The following is a 24,960-nucleotide window of genomic DNA, read 5'->3' on the forward strand; positions in this document are numbered from 1 at the left end:
ATTGGCACCAAGGCAGAAGCGACTCTCATCGCTGAAGACGACACGTCTCCATTCGTCCCTCCATTCACGCCTGTCGCGACACCACTGGAGGCGGGCTGCACGATGTTGGGGCGTGAGCGGAAGACGGCCTAACGGTGTGCGGGACCGTAGCCCAGCTTCATGGAGACGGTTGCGAATGGTCCTCGCCGATACCCCAGGAGCAACAGTGTCCCTAATTTGCTGGGAAGTGGCGGTGCGGTCCCCTACGGCACTGCGTAGGATCCTACGGTCTTGGCGTGCATCCGTGCGTCGCTGCGGTCCGGTCCCAGGTCGACGGGCACGTGCACCTTCCGCCGACCACTGGCGACAACATCGATGTACTTGTGGAGACCTCACGCCCCACGTGTTGAGCAATTCGGCGGTACGTCCACCCGACCTCCCGCATACCCACTATACGCCCTCGCTCAAAGTCCGTCAACTGCACATGCGGTTCACTTCCACGCTGTCGCGGCATGCTACCAGTGTTAAAGACTGCGATGGAGCTCCGTATGCCACGGCAAACTGGCTGACACTGACGGCGGCGGTGCACAAATGCTGCGCAGCTAGCGCCATTCGACGGCCAACACCGCGGTTCCTGGTGTGTCCGCTGTGCCGTGCGTGTGATCATTGCTTGTACAGCCCTCTCGCAGTGTCCGGAGCAAGTATGGTGGGTGTGACACACCGGTGTCAATGTGTTCTTTTTTCCATTTCCAGGAGTGTAGTTTACCTATAACATCTCTTTCCACCCTCAGCCGCGTCTTTCTTCACTGTGACAGAAAAAAAGAGCCATACGTTTTCGTTATTTTAAACTACCGTGGGTAATTTTACTGTTATCTTCATATCTACTGCTATTATTGCTGATTCGATAGCATATACTATTACTGCTACAATAAGAAACAATATAACTTTTACAATTATAAAAAGTCCCTATTACTATTAACGCCACCTTGGCTTTCTTCAGGACCTACTACTACAATTACCACTACTACTATATTAAGACAACTAAATATTGTGTCAATAATACTGACACTAATCTTAATACGTCTACTATTATTACACAAATGACAACGTTAACTTCGCTGACTCTTGGAGAATAATTAAGAAGCATACTGCCTTCTGTAGCTTTACGGTTTATTTCTTTTACTGTAGTCTGAGATGGAAACACACACACACACACACACACACACACACACACACACACACACACACACACACACACACTACTAACGGAATGAATCTAGTTTCTCTCTACGTTCTGCACCAGATCGGCCACCGCTATTGGACTTTGTTCCCGTTCCCTAGGGTCACATACAAGCGTTGTTCGTCTCTGCTATGGTGTCTGCTCACTATAGTTAGCCCTTTCTTCCTCTGAGACAGTGTTAGCTACAATATTTAAGGTATCAAACTCTTTTTTACTCTGTTTATGGACTAAACAATTTTACGCCTTTAACCCTGTCTAGCAGCCCTTGCTATATCTTCAGTTAGGAAACATTCCCACAGCACATGACCTGGTGTGGCGATTTCGCCACAAGCACAGCTGGGCCATGCCATGTCGTCACTTCTATTAAGATATGTAGGATGTGGCCCATCTCCAGAAGTAATGGACCAGTCCTCTGCCTGGCTAAAAATGTGTTATCTGAAGCCTTTCGTTTGCATCACAAAGATACTGTAACGCCCATTTTTCTGTGTCTGTATAATTCCATCTCTGGTGCCATTCTGCAAATATTAAACACTGCAGCATTTTATCAGAAATGTTGCGACAAACTTCAGGAGGTGTCTTGAGGAACAAATCGAGGACAGGAACCATGTCCGGAAACGTCATCCAATGGCGCTACAGAGAGGCGGAGTTATAGGGTCTGGCGCATGCCACCAGGACACCCCTTCGACAGCAAAGTGACTTCGTAAGCTCACGTATCGTAGGCGGAATATCTCGCATATTTTGTTTGTTATTTAGTGATTGTGAGTAATTGCCATGATCACCACTGGAGGGGATAGAGCTAGCTGATGCGTAGACAGACCTTGTCTCTTATGAATGAGATGCTCACTTGCCTCGGTGGATGAAGATTTCGGTCACAGGTTTCCATCTGCAGTTTATTTTCGTCCTGTTTAGCCAAAAACAGTGGACATTTTAGAAGGTTCCATGAGAAAAATTCGGATGAGAACTTCTGTTCGAAACCGTCATCCACCAAACCAATAGAGCATATATTCGTAGGAGACAATGCCTTTGTACACAGCAGCTAGCTCCTCTTCTCCACTGGCGATCGTGGCAATCAGTGTCGCGATCAAACAACATTGCGAGACGTTCTGGCTGCAGTCCGTCGGCGTACAAAGTTACGTTTGCTGCCGAAGCGGTGGGCTGGTGGTAGGCGTCGACACCTGTAACCTCGAAGCTCCGTAGCGTCCTTTGATGATGCTTCCAGACACGGTTTCCTATCCTCGATATGTTCCTCAAGACATCCTCCACAAACCCTCGAAATCTGTCGCAACATTTCTGGGTCACCGTGTATATTAATAAAGGATTTGTGTTGCCAGTTCCCAAAGAATTTCATGTATTTTTTCGTACTGACAGCTTGTATATGTAATGTCTTATGCATTCCCAGAAGCTGGATGCTGTTTTACCTGCCCCTTGCGGTACTGAAGAATGCTAATATCTAACCGTGATGCACAAAGGAATTTAAAAAGGAATCATCTCAAGAATCAAAATGTGCATTTTTTTAAAGAATGGATGTATAGGAATGAATATTTGGCTTATTCAAAACAACTCAGTGTTAGATGTTCAGACTCGACCGTTTTCATCGCCATTTAACTGGCGTGGGGTCATTTCACTACCAGAATGAAGCTCTCGTTGCATACAGACCTTCCCACAACGGGCAGAGAATACACTTGCATTTGCGACTGTGAGAAACGGGAGAAGCACCATATTTGAACTGGTAACATAGCATGAAGCGCAGGAGGACGATTAAGCGATAACCTCCCGTCAACTAGAAGGTTGTCAGAGATGGAGAATAACCTAGTACTGGGGAAAGGTATCGGACATATACTTCAAAGAAAAAAATTCTGTATTTGCCTAAAATGATTTAGTGAAACCAAGGGAAAACCTAGATCTAGAAGGCAGGACAGGGATTTGAATCACCATTCTTCGGAAAGTTGAGTATCTCACTACGACACCACTTCCCTCCTAGTGGCACGTATAAAAAGAGTACCAAAATGTTCAAATGTGTGTGAAATCTTATGGGACTTAACTGCTAAGGTTGTTAGTCCCTAAGCTCACACACTACTTAACCTAAATTATCCTAAGGACAAACACACACACCCATGCCCGAGGGAGGACTTGAACCTCCGCTGGGACCAGCCGCACAGCCCATGACTGCAGCGCCTGAGATCGCGCGGCCAAATAGTTCCAGTTTGTTCAATAGGTCACATACCCCGAAAAGAATGAATAAGTGCAGAGCGCTCGATAGCGCGATTGTTATACCCAAAAATCATTAAATGAAATTCGGATCTTGTGTCAGGGATATGGTTGCTTGCTGAGCTCCACAAACTTGCGGGGGAACTTGATCGAATTTATTGCGGCAACGTTCCCATGACCGCTTATTTCACTTCGTCACTTTCTCAGTCAATCGGTCTAGTCTGGAAGATCCTAATTCTTTGCGATTGGCTTTTCCTGGTAATTTTCTTTTCTGCTAGAACTTAAAACAGATTCAAGAGAGTTCATGTTGACTCTACACATTAAAGCAGCTTGTAGCACAGTAAACAACCAACTCCAAACACAAACTGCGCTTCGCGGAAATTCATGTAGCACTGCCTACCAACGTGACCACTTGACAAGAATAGAAATGAGGCGCTGAGAACCATTGGGGCCAAAAGCACACTGCCGCCAATCCCACATTTAACTGAATGTCAAAGAAACTAGTGAGACAGCTTTTCGTGAATGTTCATATATACATTGTGGACCTACAGACAGATAAACCTGACCCACCACAAAAATGTTCAAATGTTTGTGAATTCATAAGGGATCAAACTGCTGAGGTCATGGGTCCCTAGACTTACACACTACTTACACTAACTTAAAGTTAATGATGCCAAGAACAACACACGCACCCATGCCCGAGGGAGAACTCAAACCCTCGGCAGGAGAACCCTCGAAAACCACAAGCTCAACAGACATCAGAAGCAGGAATAAATGCTACAATCTCACAATCAACAATTATTTTTTTTATGGTTCTGAGCGCCTCAAATGGATTACTGTATGTGTTCCGGCGTAACATCAAGTGCCGGCACGTCTTCCTGGAACTTTACAGCATAGCAGGCGGCCCCTTTACGAAGAGAATATAAGGGCCACTCAGCCTAGCCACTGCCGCACTAGAAGACGAGCCGTCATTCAAACGCATTAGCCGTGACTTATGAACTGTTGTGTTTTGCTCGCATTGAAATTGTATATACCAAAGAACATTGATTATTTGCATGTCGCCAATTGCTTGCGACACCTCTTCGTGAAAACGCAAAGTTAAGTACTGTCAGTGTAACTTAATGTAATAAACTCCATTAATAAGATTTGCTTGAATTGTTGTCTTGCTAACCGAGAAAACAGCTTCCTAGGCACCCTACTTTCGACGAGTGGGCAGGGTACGACAACATGATAAAATCCAAAACTTAATATACACACATCAAAAAAAGTTTTGCATCACCTCGGTTTCGAGAGTTCCGGAACCTGTGCAGAAAATTGGAATAGAGATCAACATAAACATCATTTCCGCCCTTTTTATTGCACATGAAAACTACATATAGCATGTTGTACCACCACACAGCGAGACCTTCAGAGGTGGTGGTCCATATTACTGTACACACCGGTACCTCTAACACCCAGAAGCACGTCCTCTTGCATTGATGGATGCCTGTATTCGTCGTGGTACACTATCCATAAGCTCATCAAGGCACTGTTGCTCCAGATTGTCCCACTCCTTAACGGCGTAGATCCCTCAGAGTGGTTGGTGTGTCACGTCGTCCATAAACAGCCCTTTTCAACCTACCCCAGGCATGTTCGATAGGGTTCATGTCTGGAGAACATGCTGGTCACTCTAGTCGAGATATGTCGTAATCCTGAAGGAAGTCATTCACAAGATGTGCACGATGGGGGCGCAAATTGTCGTCCATGAAAACGAAAGCCTTGCCAATATGCTGCCAATATGGTTGCACTATCGGTCGGAGGATGGCATTCACTTTTCCTACAGCCGTTATGGCGCGTTCCATGACCACCAGCGGCGTACGCCCGCCCCATATAATGCCACCCCAAAAACAGCAGTGAACCTCCACCTTGCAGCACTCGCTGGACAATGTGTCTGAGGCGTTCAGCCTGACCGGGTTGCCTCCAAACACGTCTCCGACGATTGTCTGATTGAAGGCATATGCCAATCCTGAGCAGTTCATTCGGCATGTTGTTGGGCCCATCTGTACCGCGCTGCATGGTGTCGTGGTTGCAAATATGGACCTCGCCATGGACGTTGGGAGTGAAGTTGCGCATCATGCAGCCTGTTGCGCACAGTTTGAGTCGTAACACGACGTCGTGTGGCTGCACGAAAAGCCTTATTCAACATGGTGGCGTTGCTGTCAGGGTTCCTCCAAGCCATAATCCGTAGGTAGCGGTCATCCAATGCAGCAGTAGCCTCTGGGCGGCCTGAGCGAGGCATGTCATCGACAGTTCCTGTCACTATGTATCTCGTCCATGTCCGAACATTGGTTCACTCCGAGACACCTGGACACTTCCCTTGTTGAGAGCCCTTCCTGGCACAAAGTAACATAGCGGACGCGATCGAAGCGCGGTATTGGCCGTTTAGGCATGGTTGAAATACAGACGACACGAGCCGTGTACCTCCTTCTTGGAGGAATGACTGGAGCCGATCGTCTTTCGGTTCCCCTCCGTCCAATAGGCGCTGCTCATGCACGGTTGTTTACATCTTTGAGCGGGGTTAGTGACATTTCTGAACAGTCAAAGGGACTGTGTCTGTGATACAATATCCACAGTCAACGTCTGCCTTCATTAGTTCTGGGAACTGGGGTGATGCAAAACTTTTTTGATGCGTGTATTATATCTCATTCATAATCCCATAAAATAGGTTTTTCTGTCAGCAAAACTGTAACATGTATTGATGTCCAACCTAATTTTACTATACAATTTGTGAATTGGCTACCGTCCAGTGGGATTTATGCGAAGCGAACGGGAATAAAAGTCTGCTGCAGTGTGCTACCACCTGGTGGTATTGACGTAAACCTGTAGGTGTGCACAACATGAACTGTGCAAGTTGTTTATCAAATCAGTACGTGTTTGGCCCGTAAGGCAATTACGTCACGCCAGTTGCTCATGCGCAAAAGCTCCTTAAAGCGCGCACGTGCAAACCTGATGCCAAGTTCTGTGGAGTCTAGAGGAGTAGCAATGTAGCAGAGCGCTGTTGATTCAGCGCCATGTATTTCAGATTATTGCACCTACATTAAGTTTAAAAGCATTCAAAGAAAAATAATCAATAACTCCGAAAGGTGTCAAGGGGCGCCGGTTTCGGATAGCGTCAATTTGCGATGCACTCTGTACTTTAACCATGGCGGCATGCGAACAGCTTACGAAATTAGACGTTTTGGAAATGCTTCCACCATTGGCCTTGGCCCGAAAGCCAACGATCACGTCCGATAAACCGCACCGTTTCCTCATTTCGACAACGGCTCCACTGTTTCCCGTCGCCTCCCCCCCCCCCCCCCCCCAACGCGGTGAGCACCCATCGCTGCTAGTGCTGCCACCAGCCGTCTGTGAGTGACTATTGTACGTTCATGTCGAGCACAGACGATGGCCACTTTCAGGTGGTTTTCCGTGTATGTCCAAGTAAATTCCAACATTCGATTACGCGAGGTGCGACAATAAAGTAATGACACTGATGTGCAAAAAAATGTTGCTTACCGTTTTAGTCAAGTTTAGTGTTGTCTCCTTCAAAGTAGTTCCATTCTGATTGCTCACACTTTTTCCAACGCTTCTGCCACTAATGGTAACATTTCTGGAACTCATCTTCTGTAATATCCTCCAAGACCCTCGTCACAGCTTTTTGGACATCTTGTGTTGTTTGAAAATGGTGTCCCTTGACCGCTGTTTTGACTCTTGGAAATAGAAAAAAGTCGCACGGAGCGATATCTGGTGAATAAGGTGGCTGTGGTAGTACTGAAATTTGTTTTGAGGTTAAAAATTGCTGTACTCACAGAGCAGTATGGGGACCATTTTTGTACAAATCTTTCTCATGCCAAGATCTTCAGTTATTATTAGACGAACCGTTTCTCGATAGATGTTCATTTCTTCTGCAATTATTATCACGGATAATCTTCGATCAGATTGTAAGAGTTCATATACCCTAGCCAAGTTGACATCCGTCCGTGAGGTTGATGGTCGTCCACTGCTGTCTCCATCTTCAACATTCGTTCTGTCTTCACTAAACATTTTATGCCAACGAAAAACTTGAGCTCTGGACATAACCTCCTCTCCAAAAACGTTCTGAAGCTTACCGTAAGTTGTCGTCGCGTTTTCACCCAATTTAACACAAAAAGAAATGGCATACCGTTGCGCAATATTATGCGGTTCCATTTCGGTGACAAGAGACACAAACATGTGTTAACTTTTTACAGCAAAACTCACGACTGAGCAGTTGCAGCGATGTGCCGCTTGGACTAGAAGCAGCTTATAGACTAAAGTGAAAGATATTGTGCCTACGCAAGCCTGCAGGGTTGCCACATCTTGCAAAGAAAATCGATCTCATTAGTTTATTGTCGCACCTCGTATATCTAGCGATAGTTAATTTTCCACCATATGGAATAAATTCCTGTTCGCGAACAGTAAAAGTTATATTTTGGAGTAGCCAGAAAAGACATCACAAAAAAGAGAAAACACATATTCCTGGCCGATAACGGCTACCGAACTGAGACCCCTGCTCTGAGAGAATACATTTATTCATGTAAAACACTCAATGTTTAACGGCAAGTCAACTCACATACAGGTAATCTTTTATGGCGACTAACCTTTACTTCACGACTTAACGTAGAAAACGACGCCGTAAGTCGCCGTGGATTTATCTCTCATGCACTTTACGACGACGTAAAAGAGGCAGTTATTCTTGAAAGTGCCGCGTTCTAAACATAATCTTCCATTAGTCTTGACCTCCTTCAGTCTTACAACAAAGATACAACGAGATCCTATCGCAGTATTCCGCGCGAACTGTGCCTGTCGCTAGGAAGAAGAGCAGAACATTTCTGTTTTCTCAGCAGAGTGCATTGAGTGCATTTATTGTATCTCACGTCCCCCCCCCCCCCCCCCACTCCCATTCCCCACCGCAAAGAATAACCATAGTAAGCTAGAACGAAAACATGCTTACAAATGTAGGACAAAAGTATGGAACCACCGCAAGAAATGCATTTTTGAACATACAGTAAATAAAGATGCTAGCCAAGCCTGCAGGTAGCGCCGTTGTGTATGGCCACAAACGGCACCTGGGAAATGTGCTCAACTCGTTGCAAGTGCCCGTCGTGGTTAGAACAGTGTTCTGTGTAGTTGTAACTGCATTGCCACGGAGCTAAGTGAACTCGAACCTGCTTAAATTGTTGGTACTGTATAGTGAGTGTTTCCGTTACCGCCGAAGTGTTCAGCGTGTCAAAAAGAAACATATACACTCCTGGAAATTGAAATAAGAACACCGTGAATTCATTGTCCCAGGAAGGGGAAACTTTATTGACACATTCCTGGGGTCAGATACATCACATGATCACACTGACAGAACCACAGGCACATAGACACAGGCAACAGAGCATGCACAATGTCGGCACTAGTACAGTGTATATCCACCTTTCGCAGCAATGCAGGCTGCTATTCTCCCATGGAGACGATCGTAGAGATGCTGGATGTAGTCCTGTGGAACGGCTTGCCATGCCATTTCCACCTGGCGCCTCAGTTGGACCAGCGTTCGTGCTGGACGTGCAGACCGCGTGAGACGACGCTTCATCCAGTCCCAAACATGCTCAATGGGGGACAGATCCGGAGATCTTGCTGGCCAGGGTAGTTGACTTACACCTTCTAGAGCACGTTGGGTGGCACGGGATACATGTGGACGTGCATTGTCCTGTTGGAACAGCAAGATCCCTTGCCGGTCTAGGAATGGTAGAACGATGGGTTCGATGACGGTTTGGATGTACCGTGCACTATTCAGTGTCCCCTCGACGATCACCAGTGGTGTACGGCCAGTGTAGGAGATCGCTCCCCGCACCATGATGCCGGGTGTTGGCCCTGTGTGCCTCGGTCGTATGCAGTCCTGATTGTGGCGCTCACCTGCACGGCGCCAAACACGCATACGACCATCATTGGCACCAAGGCAGAAGCTACTCTCATCGCTGAAGACGACACGTCTCCATTCGTCCCTCCATTCACGCCTGTCGCGACACCACTGGAGGCGGGCTGCACGATGTTGGGGCGTGAGCGGAAGACGGCCTAACGGTGTGCGGGACCGTAGCCCAGCTTCATGGAGACGGTTGCGAATGGTCCTCGCCGATACCCCATGAGCAACAGTGTCCCTAATTTGCTGGGAAGTGGCGGTGCGGTCCCCTACGGCACTGCGTAGGATCCTACGGTCTTGGCGTGCATCCGTGCGTCGCTGCGGTCCGGTCCCAGGTCGACGGGCACGTGCACCTTCCGCCGACCACTGGCGACAACATCGATGTACTGTGGAGACCTCACGCCCCACGTGTTGAGCAATTCGGCGGTACGTCCACCCGGCCTCCCGCATGCCCACTATACGCCCTCGCTCAAAGTCCGTCAACTGCACATACGGTTCACGTCTACGCTGTCGCGGCATGCTACCAGTGTTAAAGACTGCGATGGAGCTCCGTATGCCACGGCAAACTGGCTGACACTGACGGCGGCGGTGCACAAATGCTGCGCAGCTAGCGCCATTCGACGGCCAACACCGCGGTTCCTGGTGTGTCCGCTGTGCCGTGCGTGTGATCATTGCTTGTACAGCCCTTTCGCAGTGTCCGGAGCAAGTATGGTGGGTCTGACACACCGGTGTCAATGTGTTCTTTTTTCCATTTCCAGGAGTGTACAAGGATAATCCCAAAAGTAAGGTCTCCTATTTTTTTATAAGTACATAGACTTGTTTATTTCTACAGTGGTGTGCATCTGTTTACAGCTTGAACATTTAGCTATTTTTCGACATAATCACAATTTCCGTCGATACTTTTTTGTAGACGCTGTGCCAGTTTTTGTATGCCCATGCCATACCAGCTCGCCGCCATGCTGTTCAAAAACTGATGAATCTTTTTCTTTCACCTCGTCGTCGGAGCTGAATCGCTTTCTGGCTAAATGTTCTTTTAACCTCGGGAACTGGTGATAGTCACTGGGTGCCAAGTCAGGACTATAGGGTGGGTGGATGATTACGTTCCACTGAAACTGTTGCAGGAGAGCAACGGTTTGCCAAGCGATGTGTGGGCGAGCGTTGTCATGGACAATGTGTACGCCCTTGCTCAACATTTCTCTTCTCCGGTTCTGAATTGCCCGTTTGAGTTTTTTCAGAGTCTCACATTACCTGTCAGCGTTAATTGTGGCCCCAGCTATTCAGCTCCGACGACGAGGTGAAAGAAGAGGGTCATAACTTTCTAAACAACACGGCGGTGAGCTGGTATGACATGGGCATACAAAAACTGCCACAGCGTCTACAAAAATGCATCGACAGAAATGGTGATTATGTCGAAAAATAGCTAAATATTCAAGCTGTAAACAGATGTAAACCATTGTAGAAATAAACAGATCTATGTACTTATAAAAAAAAACAGGAGAGTTTACTTTTGGGATTACCCTCGTAGAAGATTTATACCGAATACAAGGTAAGCGGAAGAACATCATCCACTACGTCACTACACGAACGAATGTGTGTGTCGAGAGAATCGTGACGGACTGTCACTGAAAAGTACTCTAACGAAACGTAAGACAGTTGCAAAAGACATTGCAGAGGAGAAGTCGACCAGCGCACGCGGAGAAGACATTGAGTCTATCTTGCCGCTGGTATGCTTTACATGCGACCAGAATCTCTTTACATCTTCTAACAAATTTGTGGACAGAATTTCGTTGTGCGAAGTATCTCTCATAGAAGCCGACACTTAGTTTCAAGCATCTGAAAACCGTTACTGATCTTGGTGATCTCGAGTTCTTTCGCATCTGGAATTAACAGAGTCTTCAACATTGTCATCCATTTGACACCCATTGCTGGATAGATACCTCCTCTAGACAGATCCATACATTATGGTCTTTAGCTGCACTGAGAGAGCCGGCCGGAGTGGCCAAGCGGATCTAGGCGCTACAGTCTGGAACTGCGCGACCGCTACGGTCGCAGGTTCGAATCCTGTCTCGGGCATGGATGTGTGTGATGTCCTTAGGTTAGTTAGGTTTAAGTAGTTCTAAGTTCTAGGGGACTGATGACCTCAGAAGTTAAGTCCCATAGTGCTCAGAGCCATTTGAATCATTTTTTTTTTTTTTTGCACTCAGAGAGTATCGCTCCTGCACATTTTCTAATGTGATCTTCCCCTCTTCCATTATATCTTCGCCGCAGTCTTTTCTTATCTCTAGGAAACCAGCAAAGTTCTGTCTCGGTTCATCGACGACCCATTTGGTTGAGTATATGTTTTGCTCAGATACACTATCTGATCAAAAGTATCCGGACATCCCTATGTAATGTGGAATGGACCACGAGATGGAGACCGCCCAATATAAAAGGAGGTGAGAATATTGCGTTGTCAGTAGAGAATTGGTAACAGCAGAATGGTTCGGTGAGGCGAGTTCAGCGACTTCTGCTGTGAACAAATCATCAGATGTCACCCGCGTCAGATACATAAACCTTTCTAAAACTGTCCAGGACGATTGCTCGTTGAGCGACAGTGAAGTGTTAACGTGAAGGACCAACCACAGCCAAACCAAGACAGCTCAATCGATTTCAGGTGCACGTTATGTACCGATGGACGGGGACCGTCGAGCATTGCTTACGGTGGTGCTACCAGTAGTGCAGCTGGTACAGTAGCAGTGTAAGGAGTAAAAAAGAATGGAGTACAGTCGTCGAGCAACTCCATATAAGTCACATATTATTGTAGTCAATGATACGCGACGCAAAGAGTGACACTACTGGACAATAAACGAGTGGAACGAGTGATTTGGAGGTATGACTCATGTTGTACCCTGTGGCAATGCGGTGGAAGCGTTTGTATATGGCAAATGCATGGAGAACTTTACCTGCCACACTGAAGTACGGAGGAGCTGATGTTACGGTAGTGGGGTTCATATGTGGTTCTATTATTATGTTTACGAAAAGGTTAAATGCAGAAGAATATGAAAACACTTTACAGCAATGTGTTGTCTGTCAGTAGAGGGACAGTTCGGAGATGATGGCCGATTTTATCAACATGACAGTGCATGCTGTCAGAAGATAGCATCTGTGTGGTTTGAGAACAATAACACCCATGAAACGGACTGGTCTACGCAAGAGCCCCAACCTGAGCCCAATGGAACACCTTTGGCATGAGGTAGAACGTCGACTTCGCTGCAGTCTCCATCGTCCATCACTACCTTCTTTGGTTTCCGCTTTTGAGGAAGAATGGGCCCAATCCTCCACAGACAGTCAGACATCTCACTGAAAGTGTCTCCAGCAGAGTTCAGTCGTCTTAAAGGCGAAGTGTGGAAACGACCCATATTAATGCAGTGAGGTTGACAAGAGTTATGGGATAGCGATAGGCATGTATATAGATGGCGGTTGTATCGCGTACGCAAGATATAAAAGGACATTGCATTGGCGGAGCTGTCATTTGTACTCAGATTGTTTCTGTGAATGCGTTTCTGGGGTGATTATGGCTACACGTCGGGAATTAACAGAAGTTGAACATACATCGGTTGCTGGAGCAGGACGCATGAGGCATTCTACACTCCTGGAAATGGAAAAAAGAACACATTGACGCCGGTGTGTCAGACCCACCATACTTGCTCCGGACACTGCGAGAGGGCTGTACAAGCAATGATCACACGCACGGCACAGCGGACACACCAGGAACCGCGGTGTTGGCCGTCGAATGGCGCTAGCTGCGCAGCATTTGTGCACCGCCGCCGTCAGTGTCAGCCAGTTTGCCGTGGCATACGGAGCTCCATCGCACTCTTTAACACTGGTAGCATGCCGCGACAGCGTGGACGTGAACCGTATGTGCAGTTGACGGACTTTTGAGCGAGGGCGTATAGTGGGCATGCGGGAGGCCGGGTGGACGTACCGCCGAATTGCTCAACACGTGGGGCGTGAGGTCTCTACAGTACATCGATGTTGTCGCCAGTGGTCGGCGGAAGGTGCACGTGCCCGTCGACCTGGGACCGGACCGCAGCGACGCACGGATGCACGCCAAGACCGTAGGATCCTACGCAGTGCCGTAGGGGACCGCACCGCCACTTCCCAGCAAATTAGGGACACTGTTGCTCCTGGGGTATCGGCGAGGACCATTCGCAACCGTCTCCATGAAGCTGGGCTACGGTCCCGCACACCGTTAGGCCGTCTTCCGCTCACGCCCCAACATCGTGCAGCCCGCCTCCAGTGGTGTCGCGACAGGCGTGAATGGAGGGACGAATGGAGACGTGTCGTCTTGAGCGATGAGAGTCGCTTCTGCCTTGGTGCCAATGATGGTCGTATGCGTGTTTGGCGCCGTGCAGGTGAGCGCCACAATCAGGACTGCATACGACCGAGGTACACAGGGCCAACACCCAGCATCATGGTGTGGGGAGCGATCTCCTACACTGGCCGTACACCACTGGTGATCGTCGAGGGGACACTGAATAGTGCACGGTACATCCAAACCGTCATCGAACCCATCGTTCTACCATTCCTAGACCGGCAAGGGAACTTGCTGTTCCAACAGGACAATGCACGTCCGCATGTATCTCGTGCCACCCAACGTGCTCTAGAAGGTGTAAGTCAACTACCCTGGACAGCAAGATCTCCGGATCTGTCCCCCATTGAGCATGTTTGGGACTGGATGAAGCGTCGTCTCACGCGGTCTGCACGTCCAGCACGAACGCTGGTCCAACTGAGGCGCCAGGTGGAAATGGCATGGCAAGCCGTTCCACAGGACTACATCCAGCATCTCTACGATCGTCTCCATGGGAGAATAGCAGCCTGCATTGCTGCGAAAGGTGGATATACACTGTACTAGTGCCGACATTGTGCATGCTCTGTTGCCTGTGTCTATGTGCCTGTGGTTCTGTCAGTGTGATCATGTGATGTACCTGACCCCAGGAATGTGTCAATAAAGTTTCCCCTTCCTGGGACAATGAATTCACGGTGTTCTTATTTCAATTTCCAGGAGTGTATTTCGACTCTCACCACGAACAAGACAGCGGCCGACGGGCTTCACTTAAAGGTAGAGAACAGCGACGTTTGTGTAGAGTTGCCAATGCTAACAGACAAACAACACTTTGCTAAATAATCGCAGAAATCAACGTACGAAAATATCGTTAGGACAGTGCGGCGAAATTTGGAATTAATGGGCTGTGACAACCGACGCGAGTCCCTTTGCTAGCAGCAAGACATCGCCTGCAACGACTCTCCTGGACTCGTGAAAATATCGGCTGGACACTAGACGACTTGGAAACCGTAGCCCCACCAGATGAGTCCCGATATCAGTTGGTAAGAGCTGATGGTAGTGTGGCGCATACCCTACGAAGCCATAGATCCAAGTTGTCAACAAAGCACTGTGTAAGCTGGTGGTGGCTCCGTAATGGTGTGGACTGTGTTTACATGGGACGGGCTGGGATCTCAGGTCCAACTGAACCAATAATTGACTAGAAATGGTTAAGTTCGGCTACTTGCACACCTCTTGTTCCCAAACAACGATGGAATTTTTCTGAATGACATTGCGCCATACCACTGGGCCAAAATTTTTCGCAATTTGTTTGAAGAACACTTTGTACAATTCAAGCGAATGTTTAGGACGGCCAGGTCGCCCGACTTGAATCCCATCGAAGACTCGTGGCTTAGCCACAACCTGGGGGATGTTTCCAGAATGAGATTTTCACTCTGCAGCGGAGTGTCTGCTGTGGCTAAGCCATGTCTCCGCAATATCCTTTCTTTCAGGAGTGCTAGTCCTGCAAGGTTCGCAGGGGTGCTTCTGTAAAGTTTTGGAAGGTAGGAGACGAGGTGCTGCCGGAAGTAAAGCTGTGAGGACGGGGCGTGAGTCGTGCTTGGGTAGCTCAGATTGTAGAGCACTTGCCTGCGAAAGCCAAAGGTCCCGAGTTCAAGACTCGGTCCAGCACACAGTTTTAATCTGCCAGGAAGTTTCATATCATTGATATGGGTTTTCGGAGCCGAAAACACACTCATGTACACTTGATGACTGCACGACACAAAACTTTACGCCTCACCTAGGCCCGTCAGCACCAACATTGGGCTGTTTATGACTGGAAACATGTTGCCATATGGGACGAGTTTCGTTTCAAATTTTATCGTGCGGATTGACGAGTACGGGTAAGGAGACAGCCTCATGAATTCACGGACCCTGCATGTCAGCAGGGGACTGTTCAAGCTGGTGAAGGCTCTGTAATGGCGTGGGGCGTGTACAGTTGGAGTGATACTGATACCCTGATACGTCTAGATAAGACTCATGACAGGTGACACGTACGTAAGATTATTGTCTGATCACCTGCTTCCATTCATGTCCATTCTGCATTCTGATGGTCTGGATCAATTCCAGCAGCCGGCCGGAGTGGCCGAGCGGTTCTAGGTGCTACACTCTGGAACCGCGCGACCGCTACGGTCGCAGGTTCGAATCCTGCCTCGGGCATGGATGTGTGTGATGTCCTTAGGTTAGTTAGGTTTAAGTAGTTCTAAGTCCTAGGCCACTGATGACCTCAGCAGTTAAATCCCATCGTGCTCAGAGCCATTTGAACCATCAATTCCAGCAGGACAATGCAACACCCCAAACGTATAGAATTGCTACAGAGTGAGTCCAGGAACATTCTTCTGGGTTTAAACACTTCCGCTGGCCACCAGACTCCCCAGGCTTGAACATTATTGAGCATATCTGGGATGTATTGCAACGTGCTGTTCGGAAGAGATCGCCATCCTTCGTACTCGTACGGATTTATGGACAACCCTGCAGGATTCATGATGTCAGTTACCTTCAGCAGTACGTCAGACATTGGTCAGTCCATGTCAAGTCGTGTTGCAGCACTTCTGCGTGCTCACGGGGGCCGTACACGATATAAGGCAGGTGTACCTGTTTCTTGGGCTCTTCAGTGTAGGTGTTGGAATGCTTTTGATCGAGTAATTTGCTTATTATGATGGCGGAGACTTGCGAACGGGGGCACTGAGGCATCTTGGGCAGGAAAAGGTACGAGGAGGACCTCAGAATGCCGCGGACGCATCCCGGCCTGTGTCCGCTGCTCTGCATAGCAATATTGTGCGTCCGAACCGCGTTACCATTCATAGCAGAGGGACAAGGGAGTGGGGAGGTTATCGCACGAATCATCCGGGGCAGCAGGCCGGCACGCTCGCCTCCAGAATAACAAGCAGCTGCCCACCAGGACAAGAGGAACTGCTGCACAATGCCCTCTCATTCGGCGCCCAGGTGTGCGCATTTCGCCCCTCCGAGGAAAAGAAAATACCCGAAAGTTTCTGGTTTACAAAAGACAATGGACAGTATCATCCGGAAGAACTTCGAGGTCCGACAATGACGCTGCAATTCTGGCGGAGTTGGTAAAGGATATGGAAGATCAAGTATAGTATAGTGTCTTAAAAAAAGGTTCCAAAGTGAATACAAATAAAAGTAAAACAAGGGTAATGAAATGTAGTAGAATTAAATTAATTGATGCTAAGGAGGGGAAGGCCTCAGACACAACCAACCGATTCGGCTCATATTTGGCCGGTCGCTTGTGTACAACCTAGAATGAAAGACTCTTTTAAGGTTTTTTGGCTCAACAACCCCTCGTTTCTGCGCAAACTATACATGTAGTACATGACACGCAATCGAATCAGAATTGAGGGGATGGACAGATAAAACTGAGTGTTTTTCAGCAGCATATATAACGTCCACAAAGGCAAGTTTCTCTACAAATCGAAGAAAGGAACTTTTTCGACTGCCCCTTACGTATCCACAAGGTACGAGCTGTTCAAAGATAGCGCCGCTGCTGTAGCGACCAAGGCATCTGGCTTCAGAGCGGCGAATCTGTGTTTCATTCCCAGTTGCATTCCGCAGTTTTTTCTTATTTGTATTTTTTTCGTTTCGAAATTGGCAGACATAAGTGGCTTAATGAGGTAAATAAATCAATAGGAATCAATTTCTCAAACGACTTGGATTAGTAAAGAACTAAAAATTTAATCCTGGTCGATTTAGAATGCCTCTTTCACTGACTCTGTTACGTGTCCTCAGTTTACTTCGAACAACTAGATGGACGCATACGGTAAGATTGAAAAATCAGTGCTAAAGGTAAGTCATGAATTATGCTGTGAATCATCGCTGCATCCGCTCGGCTGTGCAATTCCCACTGTGTTTCCAGAAGCAGACAGTAATTTTGAAGCCCCGAAACAAAGTTTTTAATTTGGCGATAAAATAAACACCACAAGGCTGGCACAACGCTGTACAGTTTCGCGGTATGACTTCCAACACGTAAGTCGATTGACCCTCGTCGTCTGTAAACACACTATTATTCCTTATTGACTGACTTGGCCGCGCGGGATTAGCCGAGCGGTCTGAGGCGCTGCAGTCATGGACAGTGCGGCTGGTCCCGGCGGAGGTTCGAGTGCTCTCTCGGGCATGGGTGTGTGTGTGTGTGTTTGTCCTTAGAATAATTTAGGTTAAGTAGTGTGTAAGCTTAGGGACTGATGACCTTAGCAGTTAAGTACCATAACAATTCACACACATTTGAACATTTTTTTGACCGACTTGCCCTATTAACTCGCCTACTCCTATCACTTTGGCTGCAGAAAAAAAATACAAAAGAAAAAAAAACCGCAGAAATCAATCGGGAATCGAATAAAGGTTTTCAGCTTTCCAGCGAAAGGCCTTGTTCGCTACACCAGCGGTGACCTCCTTTAAGGGGAGACATATGAGAAAATACACGGGTACATACACTGAAGAACCAAAGAAAATGGCACACCTGCCTAACAACGTGCAGGGCCTCCGCGAGCACGCAGAAGTGCCCCAACACGACGTGGCATGGACTCGACCAATGTCTGAAGTACTGCTAGAGGGAACTGACATAATGAATCCTGTAGGGCTGTCCATAAATCCATAAGAGTACGAGGGGATGGAGATCTCTTCTGAACAACACTTGCAAGGCTTCTCATATGCTCAGTAATGTTCATGTCTAGGGAGTTTGGTGACCAGCAGAAGTGCTTAAACTCAGAAGAGTGTGGCCGGGGCCATTCTGTAGTACTCACGGTGGTTGTGGATGTTGCTGAGCAGAACCTATCTTTTTTTGTGGGACAGTTAGTTAATAATGAATAGATGACCTTCCATCTGAAGCTGCTGTAGTATCTCACAATTCATCTTAGATTGACAAAAAGAGTGGAAAGTTGGAGGGAATGGTATCAAAAGCTACTGAATACGTTGAAAAGTGTGCTCAAAAAATATTATATAGCCTCCTACTTAAAAGATCAAAAAATGGTTCAAATGGCTCTGAGCACTATGGGAGTTAACTTCTGAGGTCATCAGTCCCCTAGAACTTAGAGAACTACTTAAACCTAACTAACCTAAGGACATCACACACATCCATGCCCGAGGCAGGATTCGAACCTGCGACCGTAGCGGTCGCGCGGTACCAGACTAGCGCCTAGAACCGCTCGGCCACCCCGGCCGGCCTTAAAAGATCACTGATCACGTACGTAGACAAGTAAACATAGTTTCGAACATTAATGGGCCGTTAAAATTTTAGCGACTGACCAGGATTGAAAAGACAGTTTGTTTCCACATTCTGCGTACGTGCATGTAACACTAACGTCATCACGATTTGTATTTCTAACTGGTTTCCTTCCTTAACTTCCAACTTTATCTCCAAAGATATTTTTATTTCTACTAGATCTGTGTAGAAGCATACAGACATTGATTGAGCAAAGTATCTGAAACATTCCCATCCTATATCTTTGTACTTTTCACAATGTATCACTTCCCGACATTTTACTATAACAAATTTTCTCAAATACGACGCCTTTTCTTATACATTTTAAATGTGCCATTTCCATGGAACAGCATATATTCATATTACAAAAACCATCATAAACACCAGTTAAGCTTTAGTAATCTGTATTCGCTTATGGCATCTGTTCACTTCACTGTGTGAAGCTATCTTGCATGGTACTGGTCCATGTTTCGTAACATTTTGCTGACTTATCGACATGACTTAACGCATCGTTCACGAGCGTGAATCATTCGCAATGTGAAATTCTGTGCTTCATCGCAAACTGCGTGGATGTTAGTTATCATGTCCTGTGTGAGGGCGATTTATGCCCATTCTGCTATTTTGTGTCAGAGGAAGGGTTAAAAATGCGGCGAACACGAGTACCCTAATACGAGTGTCATGAATTCTGTAATAATCTGGGGTAACCTGGTCTCGACTGTGTGTTGGTCTGGCCAAGTCCAACCAAAGTCCACATTTTCTGTAAGGATGTTCCGCCGTACAGTCTCGCGCCATTCTCCGTGAACACTGGTCGGCAGGTTCATTACTGCTACCCAACGCCTAATTGTTCTGTTATTTGGAGGGTCCGACCCTTTAATGGCATGACTTTTACGGTCCAGTTACCGGAGTGATGTGTGGAGCACCATCGAATGATGCAGGAGTAACTTCAGGAGTAACCTAGCGAAGTACATTGCGACCTTTGCTAATCACGACTTGTATTACTCAATGCCAGACAATATTAATAGTAACTTCAAACAACTTGCAGATGGTGTACCTATCTATAACGAATGACTGTATGAAAAAGCTACTCAAAATTCTGTCAAATCTTGAAACGATTTCAAAGCGGTTCAAACATTTACAACTTGTTTTAAATATTGAGAAGTCTAAAACTTCGCGTCCTGTGACTGTGCTGGCACGTCCGATTTCTTCATTATATGAAAAGGTGTGGAACAATGTTGTCCTATACCCAACCTTATAACGTCTATGCAGAAGACGTCATTAGGAACGCTCTTGATGGTTGGAATAAAGGCATCTCAGTTGGTGTTAGAACTATTAACAGTCTCAGATTTTCTGATAACACCGTGGTTCTTGCCAGCAGCGAAGATGATCCTGCCGAGCTACTAACAAAAGTACAACGCATTAGTCAATCATATCGATTAGACCTCAATCTCAGCAAGTTCAAACCCATGTTAATTGATCGAGGGGCACAAATCCAACTCGCAGGTCGATTAAAGGAACTTGAAGTCGTGCCTTGTATCATTAGTCTTCGATCAGCCATCTGGGACACGGGAAGCTGTCAAGATGATACAAAAAAAAAAAAGCAGATCACGTTAGGGCGGGTGGTTATGAAGGATATCACCAAGATTTGGCAGAACAAAGCGATAACCAACACACCAAGTGTTGTTGAAACACTCGCTTTTTCCGTCCTCTTTTGCGGTTGCATAACGTGTACCCTTAAGGCCAAAGACAAGCAGCATACTGATGCATTCGAGCTTCTGTGCTGGCTCAGGACCGAAAGAAAAATAAATGCGATAATTTTTCAGCAACTCATTATCTCCAGGCGCATTTCATCACCTGTCCAGTTCTTTGGCGATAGTATTAGAAAATATGGAGAAAATAATCATGGCAGGAAAGATCGAGGGCAAGAGACCCAGGAGAAGAGCAGCGAACAGGTGGATGGATCAAATCAAGAAGATCTACTCTTCAGCAGGCTCTAAGAGAATCTGGTAATTGTTCAGGATGGAGACACTTGGCTCATGGCGCTCAGCAATGACCACAGTGACTTGTGATAATGATGATGATGATGGTAATGATGATGACTATAATATCAGTGAGTCACAATTGGAATCAGTCAAGTCGTAGAATGTCTGGATGTGACTATTTGCCTGGACATGATATGAAATGATCGCATAGACTCAGTTCTAGGTAAAGCAGGTGGCAGACTTCAGTTCGTTGGTACTGGATGTTTATAACTGAAGTGCAGCTGCTCACAGAGGTCCAGCGTGGGGTTTAATTATCATATGGCAGCGAAGCTTGGTAGGTATCCTAATGTGTTAAACATTAGTTACAATTTTGGCCACCAGGCGCAAATCTGGCTCTGTGAATGCAAGAAAGACATACAGCAAATTTTCCATAAGTGATGGATTAGGAATGGGACGTGGGCAGAAAACGTCAAACAAGTGAGAAAGTTTATTATTAACTGCGCTAAACAGTTGGTTCAATAGGAGCACTGGAGACAGCGACGAGATGCTGTACAGTGCCAGATCTGTCCCCGCGGCCAAAATTGAAACTAATGTTATCCAGGGTAAATCGGTTCCGTATTAATACATTAGCATATTTACCAAGTTTCGCAGCCGTACGATAATTACATCCCACACTGGACTTCTGGAAGTAGCTGCACTTTAAATGTAGTCACCCTACAAAGGAGACTGCTCTACAAAAGAGACTCGTCCTAGAATATTGCTCTAGTGTGTCGGATCCAAACTAAATAGGACCAACTGGGACTACTGACACGCAAAAAGGCAGCAAGAATGGTCACAGGTTTGTGTGGTCCATGGGAGAGCATCCGAGATGTCGAAAACCCGAATCAGCAGACAGATGCAAGCTATCCCGTGGAAGCTTACTTGTGCTGTTTCAAGAAACAGTGCTATACGTCGGACATAGGAATATGGGGGGGGCAGTCAAATGAAAACTGAACACCGCTCACAACGGTAACATGGAATGGTTCCATTCACAAGCGATCATTATCACCGTCAGATCTGAAACATATTCAAACAGGTATCATTTACGGAAGAGCGTTAGACAGATGATCTGCGGTACCGGTTGTCAGTCCAAACGTTTTCTGTCTTTTTTTCAGAAAATGATATTTCGTGTAGGTAGGTACACCAGTCTGACACGTCTATGGCTGCTCCTAGCATGTGATCATCTCTACTTAACAAAAATCAGAACGGATAGTTTTTTTACTGGATAGAAATGCATGTAGCTGAGACCTGTCATTTGAGAAATAGTTGACATGGTTTATTTCCCTAAACTGATTTTCAATAAATAAATGAAAAGCACAATATAATATATGCGCTACAGAATTCCTGTAGAACATGTCCGATGTTGTCCATTCATTAATCATTATGTTAATTCACCAGGAATCGACGGTAGATTTCACTAGTTTTCAAGCCTTTTCATATGGCGCACGCTAAGCCTTCAAAAAAGTGAAAACTAGTTTATGGAAATAAACAAGTGTTTCATAACTGACCGCTTGTAGTTATCTGTATTTATATTTCATTACTTATACAGCCACGGTTTTCTGCAATGTCCATAATGGATAACCTTAATCTGGATATTTTGCTATCAGTGACCGAGATACAATAGTCTGCGTTGTAGAAAATTATCGGCTAAGCCCAGTTGTTGTCCTTCGAACAAAATTTCTTCAAGCTGAGACGAAGTAAGACTGCGCCGGAAATACTTTATCAAATTTAAATGTTTCACAATGGTTCGCAAAAAAAAAAAAAAAAATCGACAATTTCTGTCTCATACACAAAAATGGCAAGGATGTAACGTAAGCCTCCGTGGCGCAATCGGCTAGCGCGTTCGGCTGTTAACCGAAAGGTTGGTGGTTCGAGCCCACCCGGGGGCGATAATTTTTAAATATGTTGTTTGGTACACTTTACCTTAGTGAATGAAATTCGATCATTCTTCTCTTTGATAGTTCCAAATACCCATTTTTTTTAACGCCCAAATTTCTTAGTCGTTTTTTACCTGCTGCGACGTTCAACAATTGTGTGTTAATTCGCCGACTACGATCGAAAAATTGACACGTAAACTACGGAAGATCTTTGTGGCGATCAAAGTTTGAACGCCTTCTTTATTTACTTGCTTCAACATCTCAAATCTGACTGTGACTCATGAATTTAATTGTATTCGTAGCTCGTTGCCTGATACCCAAACAGCTGCAAAGGAAGACTAAGATTACACGTCCCATCGAGGACTAGAGATATAGGACATTGGAAGGTTGGAGAAAGAAATCGGCTGTATCCTTTCCAAGGGACATTGCCTTACAATATTTAAGAAAACAACATGAAACCTAAATATGGATGACCAGACGGAAATCTGAATTGCTGCCTTCGCGATTGCCAAGTCCATACAACGTCGAAGGAAGGAGGGAAGTTACAGTTTACGTTACACCTATCGAGATCATTAGTGACGGTTCAACATCAAGGGAAAGGGGAAATGCATTGCAAATCAGAAGAAGATAGGCAAAGACAGCACAAGAGAGAACGCTATTTTTTCACATACCCTTCGAAAGCGTTCCTTTCGTTAATTGAAATCTATGTAGGCTTCATTTGAGATCACTTTACTTCTGGGCTTTTAATTTTCAATCGCTAGCTTACCAGGTACACTATTAAAGCGTTTAGATACGTACTGTCTATTTTTACTTTGTAGAAGCGGTGTAATTTAATAATCTAAATAAGAAATTGGTGCACCAGTTACGCGTTTTCATGCGTAGCACGACGCATTTCAGGAATTTAATCACATTTTCAATTGCTGGGGGAATTTACATTTGTGTTTTGTTCTGATTGTCTCTTCCTGCAGTTGCATTTCACTGGTCTAAGAGTATTGTCCCAGGTTTTGTACGCAGAAAATCATATACAGCTTGCGCACTGTTCGCTTTACGTTGAACTATGATTTGGTGCTAAGATACTGCGGCATATACAATAGTAATGTGAACTACCACAGCACTTGAAAGTGAATAAATTCGTGTACTATAACGTGTCGCGCTACGCATGAAGAAACTTACATAATTGATGAAGTACTTTTTGTTTATATCATTACTGACATAGTTAAAGGTTTTCAAAAAACATCGTTTATGGTGGATGAAATTAAGTTTATTTAAACTTAGGATGTTCTTTCTTACCTTCATTACGTGAGGATGCTCAAGCTTGTGTACCAGAGCATATGATAAACACCCGAGTCGCTACGGGCTGTCGCGTTCATTCTTCTCAGAAGCGGACAAGTGATGATGTGGACTATGTGTTATGTTTTAGGAGCTTCGTGGTGGATATTGACATCCTTACTGCTGGTGGGTACATCATTAGCTGACGATCCGCCGAAAGCTGAAGCCCGTGGAGACACCTACTTGGACGCTTATGCAGACTCATATGGCAGGGGCGACCACATCGGTGCCAATGGAGAAGGAGGTGGGAGCGCAGTTGCTCTAGCCTTAACTGTTTACTCCCTTACCCACACTGCTGTCCGCAGTCACGAGCGCTCGACTTACCTACGAAACGCATTTAAAGCTAACGCTACTAGCGCGGCATAAACACCTCAGAAATTTGGTGCTATTGATCACATATCCCACTGAAAAATAAGCAGCTTGTACCTTTACGTCAATGATGCACTCACTCAGGTCGTAAGAAAACTTACAGACTAACTTCACAGAGCTGGAAGAGAGCGTCACATCACTCTGCACAGCTGAGCAGAATAATACAAACATATATGAAAAAGAAAAAGAAAGAATGATTGTGTTTAACGTCCCGTCGTCATTGAGGTAATCAGAGTGCAAGCTCGGATTGTGTATAGCATGGGGAAAGAAATCGGCCGTGCACTTGCAAAAGAACCATCTCAGTATTTGCCTGGAGTGATTTACGGAACTCATAGAAAACCTAAATGTAGATGGCCTGATGGTCAGAAGCATCATCCTCCCGAATACAAGTCTAGCGTGCCAATCACTGCACCATCTTGGTCCG

General features: G+C 46.1%; 1 protein-coding gene and 1 non-coding gene across 2 annotated transcripts in view; both read left to right on the forward strand.

Moving 5' to 3' along the window:
* The window catches only part of LOC126191351 (uncharacterized), a 102,211-nt gene that overhangs the window by 42,823 nt on the left and 34,428 nt on the right, over positions 1 to 24,960 (forward strand). The window contains exon 2 of the mRNA XM_049932228.1: positions 24,259 to 24,411. Coding sequence (XP_049788185.1) covers positions 24,259 to 24,411 — 153 coding nt within the window. The remainder of the gene's footprint in view (positions 1 to 24,258; positions 24,412 to 24,960) is intronic.
* Trnan-guu (transfer RNA asparagine (anticodon GUU)) lies at positions 22,777 to 22,850 on the forward strand. The gene has a single exon. It is a non-coding gene; the product is annotated as a tRNA-Asn (tRNA).

This window comes from Schistocerca cancellata, chromosome 1 (assembly GCF_023864275.1).
Source record: "Schistocerca cancellata isolate TAMUIC-IGC-003103 chromosome 1, iqSchCanc2.1, whole genome shotgun sequence".
In the NCBI taxonomy this organism is placed as follows: Eukaryota; Metazoa; Arthropoda; class Insecta; order Orthoptera; family Acrididae; genus Schistocerca; species Schistocerca cancellata.